Below are 22,428 nucleotides of genomic sequence, written 5' to 3'. Positions count from 1 at the left end.
TGTGGTTTAAACAGTAAGGCTTATGCTATAGTTATTTTATCTGAGAATTAAATAATAAATCCTTTTTTAAAATTTTTTGTAGAAGCAACTAAAATATAACTCCTTATTAAAAATGTTTAAAAACAGGTAGTATCACCAAACACTAGATTTGAATAGAATCTTGTGAACATTTACCATAAAAGAAAATAAAAAGATAAATTGTACCTCATCAAAAGTAAACTTCCGGGGGCTTCCCTAGTGGCGCAGTGGTTGAGAATATGCCTGCTAATGCAGGGGACACGGGTTCGAGCCCTGGTCTGGGAGGATCCCACATGCTGCAGAGCAACTAGGCCCGTGAGCCACAACTACTGAACCTGCGCGTCTGGAGCCTGTGCTCCACAACGAGAGGCCGTGATAGTGAGAGGCTCGTGCACTGCGATGAAGAGTGGCCCCCGCTTGCCACAACTAGAGAAAGCCCTCGCACAGAAACGAAGACCCAACACAGCATAAATAAATTAATTAATAAACTCCTACCCCCAACATCTTCTTTTAAAAAAAAAAAGTAAACTTCCGGACTTCCCTGGTGGCTCAGTGGTTAAGAATCCACCTGCCTTGCCGTGGAGCAACTAAGCCTGTGCGCCACAACTGCTGAGGCTGCTAGAGCCTGCAAGCCACAGCTACTGAGCCCACACACCCCAACTACTGAAGCCCGAGTGCCTAGAGCCCATGCTCCGCAACAAGAGAAGCCACCGCAATGAGAAGCCTGCACACCGCAAAAAAAGAGTAGCTCCCGCTCGCCGCAACTAGAGAAAGCCCTCACACAGAAACGAAGACCCAACACAGCCAAAAATAAATAAATTATTTTAAAAAATAAAATAAAAACGTCTGTTCTATACCTAAAGGTGTATTACCTTTAGGAAAATGAAAATGCAAGCCACAGACTGGGAAAAACATTCACTGTACACACACGTGCACACACACACACACACACACACATCTGACATAGTGCTTATATCCAGAATATATAAATCACTCTTAGAACTCAATAATAGGAAGATAAACAATCCAGTTTAAAAATTGGCAAAATATTTAACAGATGCTTTACTAAAGAAGATACACAGATAGCCAATAAAGAGATGCTCAATGTAATCACCAGGGACTTCCATGTTGTTGTGTCCAACAGAAGTTATTCATGTGTTTTGTGCAGTACACCATAGGATCAGTACATTACAGTCTACTAATCCATTCTCCATTGATGGGTATCTGAGTTATTTCTGGTCTTGAACTATTGTGAATCAAGTTGCCATGAACATTCTGGCTCATGTGTTTTGGTGGATATATGCACCTGTTTGTTTGGGGTTTATACCAACACCTCATGTACAGTGTAGGGGTTTGTATAGCTCTGTGGATACTGCTGGACAGTTTTCTGAAGTTGTGCCCATTTATACTCCCTGCAGTGATGTATGAAAATCCATTGTCTCATATCCTTGTCAACACTGGATATTGTTACTCCTTTTAATTTGAGCTGTTCTGGGAGTTCTGAAGTGATATCTCACTGTGGTTTTAATTTGCATTTTGCCATAATTGTGTTGAGCACTTTCTCATATGCTTATTGGACAGTGGAGGGATATGTAAATTAAAACAAGCATGAGAACGCCACATAATTTACTAGAATGGCTAAATTAAAAAGACTGACATTGGGCTTCCCTGGTGGCGCAGTGGTTGAGAGTCCGCCTGCCGATGCAGGGGACACGGGTTCGTGCCCCGGTCCGGGAGGATCCCACATGCCGCGGAGCGGCTGGGCCCGTGAGCCATGGCCGCTGAGCTTGTGAGTCCGGACCCTGTGCTCCACAACGGGAGAGGCCACAACAGTGAGAGGCCCGCGCACAGCAAAAAAAAAAAAAAAAAAAAAAAAAAAAAAAAAAAAGACTGACATTACTGGGGACTTCCCCGGTGGTGCAGTGGTTGGGACTTGTGCTCCCAATGCAGGGGGCCCGGGTTCGGTCCCTGGCTGGGGAACTGGACCCCACACGCATACCGCAACTGAGAGTTCGCATGCCGCCACTAAGGAGTCCATGAGCTGCAACTAAGGAGCCTGCCTGCTACAACTAAGGAGCCCGCCTGCCACAACTAAGGAGCCCACGTGCCACAACTAAGGAACCAGCAAGCCTCAACTAAGGAGCTTGTGAGCCACAACTAAAGGAGCCCGCCTGCTGCAACTAAGATCTGGTGCAACCAAATAAATAAATAAAAGACTGGCATTACCAAGTTTTAACGAGGATGTGGAGCACCTGAAGCTGTCATGCATTGCTGGTAGGAGGAAAACATGGTGCAACCCCTTTGGAGAATTGTTTGGCAATTTCTTATATACTTAAACATATAATTATCATATGACCCAGCAAGTTCCACTTACAGGTATTTACTTAAGAGAAGTGAAAACATGTTCACACAAATACTTTTACACAAATTCTCATTGTAATTTTATTCATAAGAGGATAATAGCAGTGAGAAAATCAAATTTGCAAATAAAGATAAGTCATAATTTGGAAGCAACATTGCTCACTAAGAATGCATTTTCTGAAACGTTTGCTCTTGCATTATACTACCATTAATGAGTTGGTTATTGATTACCTAGACTATGCAGAAAGCAGTGGCATGAGTAATAGATTACAGGCCTCTTGTGGGCAGAGACCACATATTATGTTTTATTTGTATTCTGTGGTACCAAATAAACACAAAAAATGAACAGATCTGGATAAGAAATAGATAGGTACAGTGTTCTTAAAGTAAATCCCCAATTAATTCTTCAATTTGTTAATGAGGTGTATCACATTGATTTGACTTGCAGAAATTGAAGAATAAAAATATTATGGTCGGGACTTCCCTGGTGGCACAGTGGTTAAGAATATGCCTGCCAATGCAGGGGACATGGGTTCAATCCCTGGTCTGGGAAGATCCCACATGCCACAGAGCAACTAAGCCCATGAGCCACAACTACTGAGCCTACGTGCCACAACTACTGAAGCCCACAAGCCTAGAGCCCATGCTCCGCAACAAGAGAAGCCACCACAATGAGAAGCCTGCACACCGCACCAAAGAGTAGCCCCCGCTCACCACAACTAGAGAAAGCCCACATGCAGCAACAAAGACCCAACACAGCCATAAATAAATAAATTTATTTTTAGAAAAAAACATTACAGTCATCTCAATAGATGCAGAAAAGGCTTTTGACAAAACTCAACATCCATTTATGATAAAGACTTTCCAGAAAGTTGGTATAGACAGAACTTAACAGAATAAAGGCCATATATGATAAGCCCACAGCCAACATCATACTCAGCAGTAAAAAGCTGAAAGCATTTCCTCTAAGACCAGGAACACGACAAGGATGCCCACTCTCACCACTTTTATTCAACATAGTATTGGAAGTCCTAGCCGTAGCAATCAGACAAGAAAAAGAAATAAAGGGAATCCAAACGGGAAAGGAAGAAGTAAAACTGTCACTGCAGATGACATGACACTATGCACAGAAAATCCGAAAGACACCACCAAAAAAAAACTACTAGAGCCCATCAGTGAACTCACTAAAGTTGCAGGATAAGATACAAAATTAATATACAGAAATCTGTTGCACTATACACTAACAACAAACTGTCAGAAAGAGAAATTAAGGAAACAATCACATCAAAAAGAATAAAATACCTAGGAATAAACCTCCTAAGGAGGTAAACCAATTGTACTCGGAAAACTGTAAGACACTGATGAAAGAAATTGAAAACAACAGAAACGGGTGGCAAGATATACTGTGTTCGTGGATTGGAAAAAATAATATTGTTAAAATGCCCATACTACCCAAGGCAATCTACAGATTCAGTGCAATCCCAATCAAAATACCAGTGGCATTTTTACAGAACTAGAAGAAATAATTTTTAAATTTGTATGGAAATACAAAAGACCCCAAATAGCCAAAACAATCTTGAGAAAGAAGAACAGAGCTGGAGAAATCATGCTCCCTGGCTTCAGACTATACTGCAAAGCTACTGTAATCAAAGCAGTATGGTGCTGGCACGAAGACAGACACATAGATCAATGGAACAGGATACAAATCTCAGAAATAAACCCAAGCACTTATAGTCAGTTAATCTATGACAAAGGAGACAAGAATATACAATGGAGAAAAGACAGTCTCTTTAGTTAAAGTGGTCCTTGGAAAACTGGACAGCTACATTTAAAAGAATGAAATTAGAACATTCTCTAACATCATATACAAAAATAAACTCAAAATGGATTAAAGACCTAAATGTAAGACTAGAAACCTTAAAACTCCTAGAGAAAAATAATGGACAGAACACTCTTTGACATAAATCATAGCAACATTTTTTGGATCTGTTTCCTAAGACAAAAGAAACAAAAGCAAAAATAAACAAATGGAACCTAATTCAACTTAAAAGCTTTTGCACAGGAAAAGAAACCATCAACTAAACAAAAAGGCAGACTACTGAATGGGAGAAAATATTTGCAAATGGTATGGCTAATAAGGGGTTAATATCTAAGATATATAAGCAGTTCATACAACTTTTCTTGATAGAAAACCAACAACTTGATTAAAAATAGGCAGAAGACCTGAATAGACCTTTTTCCAAAGAAGACATATGAATGGCCAAGATGTACATGAAAAGATGCTCAACATTGTTACTCGTCAGAGAAATGCAAATCAAAACCATGGTGAGGGCTTCCCTGGTGGCGCAGTGGTTGAGAATCTGCCTGCCAGTGAAGGGGACACAGGTTCGAGCCCTGGTCTGGGAAGATCCCACATGCCGCGGAGCAACTGGGCCCGTGAGCCACAATTACTGAGCCTGTGCGTCTGGAGCTTGTGCTCCGCAACAAGAGAGGCTGCGATAGTGAGAGGCCCGCGCACTGCGATGAAGAGTGGCCCCCGCTTGCCACAACTAGAGAAAGCCCTCGCACAGAAGTGAAGACCCAACACAGCCATAAATTAATTAATTAATTAAAAAAAAAACATGGTGAGATATCACCTCACACCTGTCTGAATGGCTGTTATCAAAAAGGCAAGATATAAGTGTTGGTGAGGATGTGGAGAAAAGGAAACCCTTTGTGCACTGTTGGTGGGAATGTAAATTGGTGAAGCCAATGTGGAAAATACTATGGGGGTTTCTCAAAAAACTAAAAAATAAACTATGGTATGACCCAGCAATTCCATCTCTGGGTATATATCTAAAGGAAACAAAAACAGTAATTCAAAAAGATACACACACCCCCAATGTTCATGGCAGCATTACTTACAGTAGCCAAGATGCGGAGGCAACCCAAGTGTTCATCAGCTGATGACTGGATAAAGAAGATGTGGTGTTTTATTTATGTGTATACATACACACACACACACACACACACACACACACACACACCCCCCACACACACAATGGAATATTACCTTAAAAAAATGAAATCTTGCCATTTGCAGCAACATGGATGGATTTAGAGGGCATTTTGCTAAGTGAAATAAGTCAGACAGAGAAAGAAAAATACTGTATGATATCACTTATATGTGGAATCTAAAAAATAAAACAAACTAGTGAGTATAACAAAACAGAAACCGACTCACAGATACAGAGAACAAACTAGTGGTTACCAGTCGGGAGAGGGAAGGGGAGAGGGGCAAGATAGGAGTAGGGGATTAAGAGGTACAAACTACTATGTATAAAATAAATAAGCCATAAGGATATATTATACAGCACAGGGAATATGCCAATATTTTATAATAAGTATAAATGGAGTATAACCTTTAAAAATTGTGAATCACTATGTTGTACACCTGAAACTTATGTAATATTATAAATCAACTATACCCCAATTTTAAAAAGTGAAACCATCCTGTAAGTACTCACTTCTAAAAAAAATTTTATTGGAGTATAGTTGATTTACAATGTTGTGTTAGTTTCAGGTGTACAGCAAAGTGAATCAGTTATACATATACATATATCCACTCCTTTAGATTCTTTTCTGATATAGGCCATTACAGAGTATTGAGTAGAGTTCCCTGTGCTCTACAGTAGGTCCTTAGTAGTCATCTATATTATATATAGTAGTGTGTATATGTCAGTCCCAATCTCCCAATTTATCTGTGCCCCCATTACCCCCTGGTAGCCATAAGTTTGTTTTCTACATCTGTTACTCTGTTTCTGTTTTGTAGAAAAGATCATTTGTACCCTTCTTTTAGATTCTACATATAAGCAATATCATATGATATTTGTCTTTCTCTGAGTTAAGTACTCACTTTTGGTCTCTCACGCAGTGTAACAACCTTGAGATTCATTCATGTTTATATATCAATGGTTCTTTCCTTTTTATTAATGAGTAATATTTCATGGTTGTTTATTCATTCACCTGTTGATGGCATTTTGTGTTTTCTCCAGCTTGGGGCTGTTATAAGTAGAGCCGCTATGAACATTTATTTTAAAAAGCTGGTAATAAAATGTAAAATAGATAGCTAGCGGGAAGCAACCACATAGCACAGGGAGATCAGCTCTGTGCTTTGTGACCACCTAGAGGGGTGGAATAGGGAGGGTGGGAGGGAGACGCAAGAGGGAGGGGACATGGGGATGTATGTATATGTATAGCTGATTTACTTTGTTATACTCCAACAAAGATGTTTAAAAAAAAAAGCTGGTAATAACCCAAATGTCCATAATAAGTAAATGGATAAACAAGTTTGGTAGATTCAGACAGTGGAATGCTACTTAGCAACAAAAAGGAGTGAGCTCCTGATACATTCAACAACGTGAATCTCAAAAACATGCTAAGCAAAGGAAGCCGTTCACCAAAAACGTATATACCGTTTGATCCCATTTCTGTGAAGTCTAAGAACACACAAAACCAATCTATCCTGATAGAAGTCAGAAAATGGTTGTCTCTGCTGGAGTTGGTGGTAGAAATGGTGCAGGTGTTGACTGAAAAAGGGTGATGAAAATATTTTATATCTTGTTTTGGGCGGTTGGTTATGTGAGAGTTTATTGTCAGAGCTCATTGAACACAATGCTTTAAGTTCTGTTAAATATTAATATATTTAAATATATTATTTAAGCAATAATATATAAAGTACTTCTCAGTTTTGAAACGTAGGCATAATTGAGCCTTATAAAAGAAGACGTTAAGGAAATCAGTACTCAAGTATAATTTGTTACTCTCGTCTTTATCCTGGCGTTTCTTAACTACTCTTTCATCTAACCCTGATCTCCTAAGTTGACGAGATGTGATGCTAACTTTTCTCACATTTGTATCTTGCTTCCTCAAATTAAAATACAACAACCTTAATAAAACACATCTTCAGGACTTTAAACCAACATGATACCAAAGCCTATCCTGTAACTTGACTTCAGCTGAAAGTTTTAAGTAATCTGAGGTGATGAGAATGGTTTATTTTGCATTTCTAGTTTTCAGATTGTTAGAAAGACCCTGCCCCCTTTCCTCTGGACTGGGACATCTTATTTCTCCACGTGTTTCTGAGAGGAAAGGTTTCCTTTTGCTGCAAATATGAAAACCTATACAACTTAATCTTTTCCTGAGTAGAAGGATTTAACTTTCCACTTCTTTCCTGAGTCAATTTTTTTTTAAAGTCAATTTTCCTTTCCTTAGTCTACAGTCCTTTCCCTAGAACAATCTGTTTAGGAAACAATAAGATTTAAAATATAATCATAGGTCTCTTCTTGACGGCTCTTTCGGAACATATTAGGAGGTGTATGCTTTAATTTCTTCCAGAGCTCCAGTCGAAAGGTACCTATACATGCCCATAAGAAATAATGGCAGTGAGAAAGTCAACTTTGCAAACAAAGAGGTCATAACTTGGAAGCAGCATTGCTCACTAAGAATGCATCTTGTGAAACATTTGCTCTTGCATTATGCTACCATTAATGAGTTGGTTATTGATTACCTAGACTATGCAGAAAGCAGTGGCATGAGTAATAGATTACAGGCCCCTTGTGGGCAGGGACCACATCTTACATTTTATTTGTATTCTGTGGTACCAAATAAACACAGAAAATGAACAGATCTGCATAAGAAACAGATAGGTGCCATGTACTTAAAGTAATTCCCAACTCATTTATGTATTAATTCTGGAGTTGTTATATATGTACATAGGTCTCATGTTTTTGTCCAGCTTTGAAGACGTTCTGCTTGGGGTGATCGAGGAAGAGCCACAAAGTTGCCCAGCTTTCCCAAAACTCCTCCCTCTCCCCGAGTTCATGATAGAGACTGAAACAAAAATGCCACCTCAAGCTCCTGGCGCCGTGGCCGAAGCTGAGCGCGTGGCCAAGGACGTGCAGGGTTCCCTGTGCCGTCACCCTCTCCTTGGCTTCAGGCCGCCGGGAGGAGTAAAAGCTCTTCCAGTCCAACAAATTCTAAGACCTTGAGACTTTATCCTCTGTTATCTTAACTTTGGAATCAGTTCAAGCAATTATTACAAAAGCAATTTGAAAGGTTAAAGTGTCCCCTGTGTAAATTTATTACTAAGGAAATGAAAGCCAAGTTATCTGCCCACAGATAATTGTGAGTTTATTTTTCTATTTCGAGATATTTGCTGGTATGTTGATAGCCTCAAACAGTCATTCTTAACCTTTTGGGGTCACAGATCCCTTTGAGAATCTGATAAGCCTCCTGCCTGCCTGCCCCCCTTCCCCACTCCCTCAAATATGTCTTATGTTCCCACTGTGTGCCAGGCATTGTTTTGGGGGGGCTATGCATTGTACCACCGCACCTCCAAAAAGTCTGTCTGCACATGTGCACACCATTTCACATACGATTTTAGGGTTTGTAGATTGAACTCCTGAAGCCCTCCTAGAGTCCAAAAATATCTTAAAAGTAATTGTATGGCTAAAAATACTTGACACTCTTACTAGACAGAATCTTAGTATTTGCAGGAATAACAACGGAGTGTCCTTCCGTTCAGGACCTGCCCAGGGAGACAAGATCCTTTAACTCCTTTACATCACGTGGGTGTGGGGTAGGAGACAAGGAATTTCACATTTCACTCCAATCAGAATAGGTGACCTGGGCCGGATCAGCAGGCTGGTTCCTGTGTGTGAGAGCAGCGGCTAGGGGCGGCCTTCAAGGACGCTCTACCACCTCAGTCTGTGCTTCTTAGAAAGAAGGAATTTTCAGATTATACTGTGGTCACTGAATCTGTGTCTGTAAGCCTCCATTGCCATTCTAACTGAAAAATTGACCTATTTTCTACAAACCATTGCTCAGGAGCTGATGTGTTTTCATATGTGATAAAGGACTGCACATCTGCGGGGACATGAGTGATGACACCTGTCACTCTGACCTTAAACCCAGAATTGCTTTTTTGTTCTCTCATCAGTGTTCAGCTCATGCTGAAAGGAAGAGATCTAAACTCTAAAGGAGACTGTTTCTCTAAAGAACTGGCATTCTGGCAATTCAAGAAGGCTCTGAAAAGCCTCACGGAAAGCAGACTCTCGCTCTGGGTGTTTGGTTTTCTGTGTGTTGCGTTGTGATACCCGACAGCTCCTTGGAGCACACACGCCATCCGGGCCCACAGTGCTGCCCTCACCCTGGCCGCCCAGACCACACGGCCTTCACACGTCATCCTTTAGGGTTAGCGGACTCACTGCAGATGGGACCTTCACACACATTTAACGGGGAAAAGCTGTCATCTCGGAACTTACGAAACTTAGCGATCTGGCATGCGTAGATGAGGAGGACCATGTGACAGCGTCACATGAGGTGGCGTGCAGACACGATGTGAGAGTGAAATTAAGGAGAGGTCACTTTTATTTTACTCTGAACCATAGAGACTTAACGTGCTCAACTTTACCGAGGAAACATCTGCATAGTGATGCCATTTGGATTCAGTGCACTTCACTTGTGGCTTGGAGACGACTGTATTCTATCATTTGCTTTTGAGAGCCCAGCTTGACGTGCTGGAAGTCTAAATCTTGGCAGAGAAAAACTGGATTCCCAACATTTTCTGAAATGCTTGACGAGGGAAGCATCTTTTAGTTTCCCTAACACAGTGCCCTGCGTGTGGCTACATTGAGGGTTCGTGTCTGTTCTCTTAGAGTCTGTTTTTTATGTTACTGATTTTTGTCCAGAAATCACTTAGTAGTTTCAAATAATCGATTTAAAACTATTACTTCTTAACCCACAGAAAGACAAATTAGAACTTTTTCATGTTCTTATGGGTTTTGGAGAAAGAAAACAATTTTAGGCAAGACCTGGCATTAGAATTACCCTCTATTCAGCCTTAGAGCTCTAAGTTCATAGTAGAACCAAACCACGATTCAACTATTTATGACAGAAAGGCCTTTGGGAAAAGTGGGGTCTGCTACTTCCACAATTATAGATTACAGTTGAAATGAAAAAAGTACAGAAACTCTGGCTCCCTTTCTCCCAATCACAAAGTAGCATTAGGGTCCCTTTTGCTAAACCACCGCCGTGTAAAATCTTAGAAATTTTTCAGTGATCATGTATTTTTATAGTGAGTGTACGTCAGCGAAGCTATTCCTGTCATTGTAAACACTTGATTAAATAATCTGATTCAAATATGAGGAAGTCAGTTTTTCACTGGAGCGAGTTTTTGACCTATAGAAACACTCGGTTTTATGTTTACCTTAAACATATATTCCTCAGAAACTACAATTCTCTGAGACAAGACTTATTTTGCTATATTGAGATTCACTCCAGGTAACACATTTTCAGTGTGTTGCTGGAATAATTGACATTGCATATCAGTCTTATGTTTTTAAGATAACTTAGGTCCTTGTATATGTAAGTTTCAGAGTACTATCATCAGACATGACTGGAATATGAATGTGTGTTTTCTGCCAGATCAAAGTACTGTTACAGAAAATGGGAACATCAGTGCCACGCAGCGCTGGACCGATAGAGCATACAGTCCTAGGGAGCTGGTGACAAAATCCCATCAACATAACTTATGCCTAAGATTATCACATGTTTGAAGAAAAATAAACTCTGAGTGAGATCAGGAGAATAAAAGGGATGATGTGAGGAAACCCTGTGCTGTGAGCCGCGGGTAAGTTGTAGTCGGTCCCTGGGGAGGACCTAGCACATCTAGACTGCGACGTTTAGTTAAGCCAGAACAGTGGCAACCATCGCGTAAGAGGGTACCAGATCTTGACGTCTTGGATCCCAGCTCAGCTCGGCAAATACCTGTTGAATGTGTCACATGCTGGTCATTATGCATTCAAGTCCCGCCCTCCAGGAGCTCAGGTCTAGTGGGGGAGCAGTTCGGCAAACACTTAATTATGACATACGCTGTGTTTTGGGGTTTTAAGTCCAAGGATGTGTGAAAAACTATGGGAGCAAAGAAACACTTGAGACTGTTTCCCCCAGAGGAGTCTTGAAGGACAAGGACTCAGGGCGGGAAGACACCTTAGGAGCCCACGCTTGTTATTTGACTCCTGGGAGATTTGGGGATTAACCAGCAAGATATGGACAAATGAAAATATAAGTTTAAATGGCCAACAAAACAGAATCAGTTGTTCCTTTTTTTTTTTTTTTTTGCGGTACGTGGGCCTCTCACCGCTGTGGCCTCTCCCGTTGCAGAGCACAGGCTCCGGACGCTCAGGCTCAGCGGCCATGGCTCACGGGCCCAGCCGCTCCGCAGCACATGGGATCTTCCCGGACCCTGGCACGAACCCGTGTCCCCTGCAACGGCGTTGTTCCTATTTATTTTTATTATTACCTGTGACTTTTTCTGCTTCCTAAATTTTTAAATGTTTATTCGCTCTGTTAAATCTCCTAGACTAAAGCAACATTCCCCTGAAATAAATAAAATGAGGGAGTTAGTATATAATGGAGAAGATCCCATGTGACCTTTCATGAACCTGAGGGCAGTAGCAGACTTTAAGATTTCCATTTTGGGAGGATAAAGTCCTCTGTGGAGACTTGAAAGGTCTAGTGACATAACATGCATTTGTTAGAAATGAAATCTTTTTTGAAAGATAAATCAATCTTTTTCTTTGGAGATAATAAATCCTCATTTATAGTTGGAGATTAATATTAATTTGATACAAATTAGTGCAATGCTCTAGTACAGAGACCGCTTCTGTTGTCATTGTTTATGGCATTAACTTTGTAAGGAAGTTAATTTATTTAGCAAGAGGGAGGCTGTTCTTACTTCACAGTATTTGTTTAGGTTTTCCGCTGTTTCCCCCAAAATGTTCATGAGTATTAGTCACACATAAAAGAGAAGCTGCTTCCCATCTGCTGTGAACCTTCCAGTATTTGGAGATCATGGGACCACTGATTTGTGAGATGCAGTTAAACTATGTCACATGAAAAGAACCAGACCAGGGGCCAAAGATAACAGTGCTATGTAGACTCTCGGGGGCCAGCGAAGGTTTTGTTTTACAAGATCGTGTCCGTGTTTGGTCAGTGAAGCTGAGGCCGAAGGTGAATGAAAGAACGTTACTTTAAAGGCATTAAAGAACATGCCGGAGGAATGCATTTTTAGTGCAAAGCGTTCCGAACGGGGTAGAAGTACCGGGTCAGCCCAGAGCAAACAAATGCAGCCTGTTTCCCTCCCAGCTGTGGATGCCGAAGCTGGCCTCGCATCCCCTGCCCTCAGATACCGCGCTTCTCGCATGCCCTTCCTCCTTCCTCCCTCCCTCCCTTCCATCCTTCCTTGGGACCTTTTGAGAGCTCACATGAACCTTAGGTTAAACAAGATGGACTCGCATCTCTTATAACCAAGCCTACAAATCATTCAGACCTGAAAATTGTTTTCATACTTTATGTATTTCGTTTGTAAGGCTGAGGGAGGGGCGTATTTTATGGAAACAGATTGAACCAGGAAACATGACTGTGGCCATGAGAGAGAGACCACCCTCCTCACTAGTGAAGAAAGTGTTTGAACCCCACACCTGCGCCCAACCTCCAGCTCTGACATTTCATGCCTTTCACTTTCTAATCGCTTAACTATCTTGCGATCTTTCGGTAGGACAGTAGCTGTGTGTGTGTGCTCACAACCAAATGCCAGTCACCTGGCACCATCCGTGGGGTTGAGCTACAAAAACCAGGACGGGGTCAACGGTACAAGGAATTCTGTATCCGAGCAAAGTCTCAGAAACAAGTGTCTGCACCAAACACATGATCAGGTGTTCTTGGCCCTTCCACTGGGATTATTATTCCACTCATTCGAGAAAGACTTCGTGAAAAGAACGGGGTCTGAAGGAATTTGGAGATTTTTAGCTTATCCTTAAGTGCCCAGAAGAGGTTTGTGTAATTTACACTGCCAGGTTTCCATGGCTTTCCTAGTGAAAAGAGAAAACTTAAATGCCTTCTTTGCTGCCTACTGACTAAAAAAAATATATTTCCTATCCTTCTGAGAGAAATTACTGAGATTATTTTTAAAGAGGGTGAGGGCGGGGTGGGTTGGGGAGCGGGGAGGAGAACATTACCGAGTCAGACGCCCTTATCCTGCCTACGTAACTTCAGCTACACAGTTATGTCTTATCTGCTTGCTAACTATATGGCGATAGGCCTTGTATTTTAAAGTTGCACAAATAGTAGCATGAGTATCGTTAAAAGATTGCAAGCCGGGGCTTCCCTCGTGGCGCAGTGGTTAAGAATCCGCCTGCCAATGCAGAGGACACGGGTTCAAGCCCTGGTCCGGGAAGATCCCACATGCTGCGGAGCAACTAAGCCCGTGTGCCACAAGTACTGAGCCTGTGCTCTAGAGCCCGCGAGCCATGACTACTGCACCCGTGTGCTGCAACTACTGAAGCCTGCACACGTAGAGTCCGTGTTCTGCAACAAGGGAAGCCACCGCAATGAGAAGCCCGCGCACCTCAACGAAGAGTAGTCCCCGCTCGCCACAACTAGAGAAAGCCCGCGCACAGCAACGAAGACCCAACGCAGCCAAAAATAAATAAATAAAATAAATAATTTAAAAAAAAATTATAGTAATAAAAAAAAAAGATTGCAAGCCACCTTCATGATTTGGAGTTGAAAGTTATTTGAAGTCAAATATGAAACAAATGACAAATGTCTTAAAAGAAGAGATTTATAGAAATATTTGTTAAAACATAAACTAGAGAGGTAAATCCCCAGAGAGCTTCCAGAATGAACTCACGCACCATGCTAACGAGAGTCAGAGGTTTCCCAATGAAGGTGCATCAAGGACATTTGCCGTTCCCTCTGTGACCCTCTCAACTAGCCTCTTAAAATCTGATCAACTTTGGATTTTGCTGCTAGAGACATTAAAAAAGCAGAAACTGTTTGTATCAAATACCATCAGCTTGCTCTCTCTCGTGTCTGTGGTACCTACAATATTCAGACATGAAATCTAACATGGAAATTTCCTTTCCTTATCTTTCTTGCAGAATTAAGAGGAAAATAGAAGATGTTAATAGATGGTGCTTTAACAGATATGATCAGGCGATGGTACATTGCCTGTTGCCTCAAACATTGCTTTTTTCAACCCCAGATCTCCAAAGCATGACGTGAACCAGGACAGGGCAATTTTAGGCAGAATTTCACAGCTCTGCTATTGGAGTCCTGTGTTCATCAACAGGAAGAAGACCGCCCCCAAACGTGTTCTTAGCGTGGGGAGTCTCATGTGGGCCTCATTAGGCGGTTCAGGGTCTTCCTATTCTCTGCTCCACTGTGGGGTTTCTTACCTCCAAGAGTGATGTAGGAACAGCTGAGCTGAGCCTCACACACCACAGTGCCCTTAAAGCCCACCTGGACCTCGGCGGGGCGGCTGGGCAGCGGCCGGTACCCAGGCGTGGTGGGTGGGAGGAAGGCTCGCAGCATGGTGGGTCCCGGAGCACTCAGAGCACCTCTGCTGGTCCCGTCTTGGCGCCCCGCGAGGCTGTGCCTCGTGTCAGGTGACGGCGATCACTCCAAGTTTGAGAAGGCCAGAACCACACCACCTTCCCCGGTCCTTTTCAACCTGGCCGTCTTCTTTCTTCCCTGCAGCGCCTGCTGCCCACCCAGGCCGGCCTCGCCCCGTGGCCGCCCAGGAGAACTGGGGGTGAGACGTGAGGGCTGTGTCCGCCCGTCGGCTCCTCACCTCCCTGACGGTGACAGGCTCTGGTTTGCATGGGCCACCACCAGCTGCTCCAGTGCCCCTCGCTCAGGACAGAAATAGGCTTGTCCCGGCTGGAAACGTGCGCCTGAGAGGCGGGAGCTGCGGTGGAATGTGGCTCTCTCTGTGAAACTATTTTAAGGAGAAAAAGTTAGGCCCAGTTCTACTCGTTATCTTGCTTTGCTCTCAGGAGCCAGGACTGTTGGTAAATCTGTTTCTCCTCCTTGACTATTTAAACTGTACATTCAAACTGCATATTAACTGGAGTGAAAAGAACTGTTTCAAAATGACCCCATTTTAATCTTAAAGTCACGCTGCTTTAGAGATAAATGGTCAGGTCCTAAGGAAATCTCCACAGTGTCTCCGTGAGGCTTCAGACCCAGCCTTCCCTTCCTCCCCTTCAACATCTGAAAGATGTGTTCACAGCATCTTCCGCCTCCATCTGCATTTCAGTTTTCTCGTAGTAATAACATCGTCAAACCGCTCTTCTATTTCTATCAACAGTTTCCTTGGCATCCAGTCCTTATGAGAACCTAGTTCCTTATGTCAAATGCCACAAATGTGTAACATCCCCCAAAAATGGCACCCAAAATATTTCTACTTATATGTTCTACTGAAGAGACACAAATGGCTGTTCTTCCCCTGCTACTTCCCCTGGGCTTCGAATTTCTTAGTTGTGTGTTTCTCTCCCCTGTTACCTCTTTCCTGCTTTGATAGTTTTGGGAAGTTCCATCTCCAAGGAAAGGAAGTTTTCACTCTAACCAAAGAATAGAGCAGGATTCTGGTTTTGTAACGAGGATTAAAGCCTCCAAAACATACAACGTCTTCGGATATTTTAGTCGCTGAATGTCGGTGATCCGATCCACTCTCGCTCAGGGGAGCACAGAGCAGGTGGGTCGGCGTGTGGGAAGCTGTTGGGGCAGCTGGCGCTGGGGATTAGGGTTGATGGACCGGGAACGACCTGGAATCAAGTTCTCAGAGACTCGCTTAATGATCTTGAGATGAAAGAATTTCTTTTTGATATTAAGGCTCTCAGCGCATAGGCTTTAGAACTCAGACGTTCTTTTTTCCAGAGTATCCATGTATCAAAGAGGATTATGTGTGTGTGTTTCTAAGAGGACACAATGGTTCCATCAAGAAAAAGCTGCGCCCCCCCCCCCCCCCCCGCACACACAGGTAAGATAAAGATTCCTGGTGCACGAATCACACAAGAAGTTGACGCCATTGCCCCCTTTAGGCAAGTTGATGGTTCAAAGTTATAGGGTCCTTTTAAAGACATCTGCTGAACACAGCACTAAAGCGACATCTCCGGTACCCTTTGATTTCTGAATCTTGACTAACAAGAAGCAGAAACGCCCACCGAGTCATTGGTCAGGTGAGTGGGGGGAAAAGTTGTCAAAAGATCACAGCTGTTTTAATGGCCAAATTATATTCATATAATTAAATATTTTGTAAGTTTAAATTTTTAAAGTAATTTCTTTTAAAAATACGTTGGTTTTCATCGCCCTACCATAACGTGACAGCTATTTCAGTGACGTGTTTTTTAACACGTATATATAGTTAGTGTATTATTTATATGACTAAGGCCACCAGACCCTCAACTAGATATTTATAAATGTATTTTGGACCTGTTTAGCCTTTGCAATAGAAGTGACCTAGACAGGCACATAGTAAGGTATATCATTTGTTTGAAAATTGTTAAATGAATCAGTGGCAGCTCCGTTATACCACAGTGTTCTTTCACTACGAAATCATTTGGTCAGAGATGCACCTCATCTTTCAACAGTTGTAAATATTACGTGCAGACACTTTGAAGTCAGAGACGGTTGACTGAGTTTTGTTTTTCCTGCACTGTGTCCTCATTTAGGGCTTTCAAAGCCGATCTTTCAGTTACTAACACCTTCCTGGGAGAAGGGGGAGGGACGGAGGCTTCCAGGCCTAATCTGTGCTTCAGGTTTCCCATACTTAACAAAGAAGACGGAGCATGTGTGAGTGTGTGCCGGGCCTGCGGCGGCAGTGATGTTTCAGGGCTGGAGCTTAGAGTCGAGGCTCGTTTTCAGTCCGCTCATGCATTTAAGAAGCATCCGCCGCGTGCCTGTTGTGTTCAGGTGCTGTATTTTTAAGGACGACGTACTTCAGTGCGTGTCTGTGTGCACGCGTGCGCGTGTGTGCACATGTGTGTGTTCTCTGTGGGCCTAAAAAGCCCCAGTGCGAGGTGTTCAAGCTTGAACTCCAATGACTGGTTTCATTTATCCAAGAAGTATGTATTTCCCTCAAGATGGAGAGTGAATTTCTTTCCATTTTGTAGTTTTGAAGACGCTCATGGTTGGTTTGATGTGTTTTTTTCAGTGTCCATTTATGGAATTTGGTTTTACGACAAGGAAGAATGCCAAAGAATTGCAGAGCTTATGAAAAAGTAAGTGCTGCGGGCTGAGTATTTGTATTTTTAAGTGTACATAGCTACACCGTAATCTAAGCAGAGCGCGTCTCTGACAGCAGCCCTTCTCGCCGTGGTTAGGAACGCATTCACTATTACTTAATAAATGAAAAATAAACATACCTGACAGTGTTTTACATTTCCACCAGGTAAGATTTACTATGTAGAAGGGTTCCCCTCATTTTTTCCCGCACGTGTGCAGAATCTATAATGTGAATTTTTCCAGATGGCAGTTCACCTTAATATTATCCTCCTTTGTAAATCAGCAGCTTTTTCCCTTGAAAAGGGATCAGTATATCTCAGTGAAGAGAACGTTCAGAGCCCTTCTAAAAGGCTGTCCCAGATCCTCTGGGGTGCCCACATCCTTCCTGCCCTGAAATCTGCCCGTGGGGCTCAGACCTCCCTCCCTTCTGACCCTGCGAGGGCTTCGGAGAGTCTGTATTTTCAGTTCCTTTGGGAGTATCTGAGCTAATACTGATTTAGTGATCAGTAGACAGCCCCTCTCTCTGTCTCTCTCTCGTTACTAGTCTCTTTTTTCGTTAATCTCACGAGGCCTTGTGATTCACCCCCGTCTGCACTGGGGGAAACTGAAATGACTATGCCTGTCCCGCTCTCGCTGCCCTGAGGACCCCGAGAGGAGGCCCGGGTCAGCGTGCCGTCTCCTCTGGGATCCGTCAACCCCTTTCACGGGTTCTTGAGCCCCAGGCCTGCTCACTGGGACGCAGTTATTTCCCTGCACTTATGCAGACGGTTGAGAGCCTCAGAGGGAAATGAGTTTCCTGCACGTGCAGGGAACTGACCCACCCGACCCAGGACTGGACTCGGCCAAACACAGGGTCTGCCTGCTGCCAGCGCGGGTTCGACAGAGCAGCTCCGTCTGCAGAAGAACCATTTTTCAATTTTAAATCCCGGGTCAAGGAACTGGCTAAAGAGTGACCCCAGAATATGGAATGTGGGGGGACTGTTTATAAATAGATTGATTTCTGAGAAGCCCATTTTAAGTAACTGCAGGTGGGGATTAGGCTGTGTTCAAGCTGGCATTTACCACCGTAACAGCGAGTTCCTAGAACACCCATGTTATTGTAAACTGTGCAATGGTTGATGATAGCAGGATCTCATGCAGATTAAAAAACACCCTGTTGCCCAGCCAAGAGGCCACGTAAAGACTGTCAGATTCCCCGGTGATTCCTTCACAGCTGGGGCTGGGAACTGGTCGTTGGCGAGCAACAAGCCGCCGACGTGTGTGGATTCCCTGCCCGTCCTCACTTAGAACTGAACCTCTCACCGAGCCCTCAGGTCTCCTTCCCCGTAAACGTCGCGGCAATTATGAAGGAGCGTGGGCTGCGGTCAGAGCCCACGCAGCGGGCAGTGTTCCCCCCAGCCGCGCCGTAGCACGGAGGAGCGACCTGGCCTCCCTTTGTGTTGTTTTCAGGAAAGCAGAAGGCGCTGCTCACTGCTATGTTTTCGTACCTTCTCCCGGGGTGGAACCTTCACTGTGTTTCTAAACCACAGGATTCGAGGGGCTGGAATCAGCCGCGCTTTGCCTTCAAGGCCCTTTGGAACCAGGGGCAGACGCCCGATTTGCCGTGCGGTTTGCCCAGGGCTTGAGAACCCTAAATTGGGTTTCCTCAGCAACACACAAGTCCTTTCTACTGCTCTCAGTGAGGAGCTGACCAACGTTTTCTGAGAAAGACCAGTAGTGAATACTTTCGGCCTTGCAAGGCCGACCGGTCTCCATCCCAGCTGCTCAGCCCTGCCCTGGCTGTGTGACAGCTGCCACAGGCCATGAGTCATTAACTTTCTGTACAAAACAGGCCCGGGCGGGGGTGGCCCTCCCCACTCTGGAGGTGTCCGTGTGGTCGGTGTCCTCGGGACCTCAGCTCCCATTTTTCTTCTTTCAGTTCCAGCAGTCTTACTTCTAACGTGATTATAACAAGATAAAAACAACTGGGTGAGAACTGGATGGTTTCCAAAACCGGTTGTGTTGAGCTGGCTTTTCTGGTGTGGATTTCCCTTCCTTTTTTCTAGCCTCACTCAGTATGAACAGTTGAAAGCACACCACGGAGCGGGGGCGGCAGTGGGAGCGTCCCCTGTGGGCCTCGGCTCGGGAGAGCGCAAGGAGGTGGACATCTTACGGATGCTCACCAAGGCCAGAGACGAGTACACGAAGGTGAGTCTTGTCTCCCTGCGATGCGTACGTAAACTCCACGGTGGGGACCTGCGCCCTGAGACGGACTTGGTGCCGTTCCTCCCGTCGAACAAAAGTGCAGGAGAAATACAATCTTTATCGGCTTTTAGTAGGCTGAACACTGTTTGCTTTTAAGTGGATTCAAAGGCAGCCCGGGAGATCAGTAACCTGCGTATATACAAATAGCCTCCAATAAGAAGACCCCATTGACAGTAACAACAAATTAATATAAAATTCTTCGGGATAAAATTAACAAGAAATGAGCACAGCCTGTGTGGAATAATCATGGCTATCCTTGGTGGTACTAGGGCACTAGCAGTAGGAAGGACATCCTACTTCCGCTGAAAATCGGCGGTCGGTGGAAAGAATTAAGCATTTATCCTGCCTGGTCAGGGGCACTGGATAATCCAGGTTGATGCGGGAAAGGCCTTCTCCACCACAGAGCTCCAGATGTTAAATGTGGACGGAATGACAGAGCCTAAAGTCCTGGTGGAGTAACTGAGTCAGGCACGGACCATCAGTAACGTTCGTGCTGTGAGAAAGGCGGACGGAAACCTGACCACGGGCGGCTCGGGCGGCCGCGCACAGCGGCCGAACGTCAAGTACGCGGCACGCCTGGAAGTGCTCCTGCCGGAAGAGATGACCCTGTACCTAAGTCTTGAGAGCTAACAGAGAATGACAGGGGCGGGGAACAGGGCAGGTAGAAAGCAAGTTAAATGACACCAGGAAGCAGTCAGAAAGGCCGTGTGCGGCGTGGGTTCCTCGGGGACAGCCTGCCAGGCTTCTGCCCATGCCCTGGAGGCGGGGCCAGAGGCCACACTACCGGAGACAGACACCCCCGCGGGCGTCTCTGGGCGAGTCCCGAAGGTGGTCAGCGCTGCCCGCCCGAGGGCTTGTTGAACAAACGTGAACAAAGCGCGGTTTCGCCCGCCCGCCCTGTCACGGCCCCGACCCAGTTGCTTTCTCCCCAGCCTCGGCCAGTAACAGCAAGGTCTGGATCCGCTTTTTATTTTGTTTGATTCTTCAACAGCCGTGAAAAAACGTCCCAGAGACTTAGTTATACTTTCCTAACTGTACTATGTCAGGCACAGCGAAGATTCATCTTAAAGGCGCCATTTTTGCCCTCGAGGAACTTAGGTTCTGTGACGACGGCAATAACAGTGGCCAGTATAGATAAGAAATGCAAACGCTGAAGAAAAATTATTTTCTTTCTTCTCCCTCCCTCCTCCCAACACACAGACACAGACGCAAACACACATACTGTATTGTTTCTATTTTATGATGTTTTGACTTGTTGAAAGTCTAGCTGGGGAGAGACTGTCCCTCCCCAACCAGCCAATTCTCCGAGATACCAGAGGCCTAGCCAGGAGGGTGCCTGTGACCCGGAGACCCAGCCCTGTCTGCCCGCCTACCCCGGGGCGAGAGTCCTCCGCCCTCGTCGTATCAGGGCCACTCCTGTCATCTGGAGCCCCCGAAATGATTCAAACACGCCCGTCCTAAAGTGCAGAGACCCCGGCAAAGGCTGCAGCCTTAGCTCTGCCCTCGCTCCTGCTTCCCGCCCGCCCGTCACGAGGCACCCTCTGCAACAGGGGGCCCTGCGGGGTTGCTGAGCCTGTCTCCAGGCCCGGCGGTGGGAGCGGGTGAGGCACCGCTCCCTGAGCCTCTGAACGCAGAGCTCACGCACACTCAGAAGTACCGGTGCCATCACTGCGTACCGTACCCACGACTCGCAGTGTTTCTCTATTCTGTTTGCCCTTCAGAGTCTACATCTCCTTCGAGGCCCAGGAAAAATGCCACTTCTTACGTGGAGTTTCCCCAGATGTCTTCATTCAGATTGATTGTCCCTTCCACCGCACTCACCAGTGTGTCACCCTTTAGAATGTATTTTGTCTTCCTCACCTGTTACACTCACAGCAGCCCCTCCCGCTGTGCATGAACTTGTTGAGGTCGAAACAACGTTCTATCCGGTTGTGACAGTGTTGACATGGAGGGAAGACAGAGGTCTAATCTGTGTGCAGACTCTGCTTTTCTATAAGTTCAAACACACGTCATATGCGTAACGTTCACTGCTCCAGCCGTGCGATAAATAACAGAAGAAGCTCTTCCTTCTGCCGTCACGGGCCAGGTGACGCCACACCACGTCCAGAAGCGCCTGCACGGTCCTGTGAGCCCTGGTCCACATCCTTCTCGGTTCCTCACCGCCCAGAGTGTAAACCCCGGGCCCCTCTGAGTGCCCTGCCACGCGGTCTCGGGTGACCCAGCCTCCCTGCCTTGGGCTCCCGCTGCCCCTGCAGACGCTGGGAACTCCTCCCAAACAGAGTGACAGTGTTGCTTCCTGAAAGTGCCTTCCCGCCTCTCCGCAGGCTGGCCCTCTCCTCCCTTACGTACCTGGCGACAGGTGACGTCTCTGAAGGCCTACTTCCCGTGTTCCTTGTCCCTCGTGTGGCTTCTGATCTGCCCACCGGGTGTATTTGCCCCCGAGGAGTCCCCTTGTGCGAGGAAGCCCTGCTTTATCCCTGCCTTATGCTGTGTCATCTGCTCTCCCAACACATACGGACACGCCAGACAGTGTGGGGAACAGAAGTGGGCCGGGCCCCGGGTGCAGGAAAGGGACATGGAAACGCAGACTTTCCTCAGGAGTCTTGCCGCGAGGAAGTGGATTTCCTGCTAGCGGAGGTTTTCAAGAAGAGACAGAATGGTGAATACCAGGCACGTTACAGAAGGACCTCACTG

General features: G+C 45.0%; 1 protein-coding gene across 1 annotated transcript in view; it reads left to right on the top strand.

Moving 5' to 3' along the window:
* The window catches only part of DCP1B (decapping mRNA 1B), a 62,805-nt gene that overhangs the window by 31,281 nt on the left and 9,096 nt on the right, over window positions 1-22,428 (top strand). The window contains exons 5-6 of the mRNA XM_065888234.1: window positions 17,420-17,486; window positions 19,536-19,677. Coding sequence (XP_065744306.1) covers window positions 17,420-17,486; window positions 19,536-19,677 — 209 coding nt within the window. The remainder of the gene's footprint in view (window positions 1-17,419; window positions 17,487-19,535; window positions 19,678-22,428) is intronic.

This window comes from Phocoena phocoena, chromosome 11 (genome assembly GCF_963924675.1).
Source record: "Phocoena phocoena chromosome 11, mPhoPho1.1, whole genome shotgun sequence".
Taxonomy (NCBI): domain Eukaryota; kingdom Metazoa; phylum Chordata; class Mammalia; order Artiodactyla; family Phocoenidae; genus Phocoena; species Phocoena phocoena.
The sequence above is the reverse complement of the archived record's forward strand: the minus strand, read 5'-3'. Positions and strand labels throughout refer to the sequence as shown.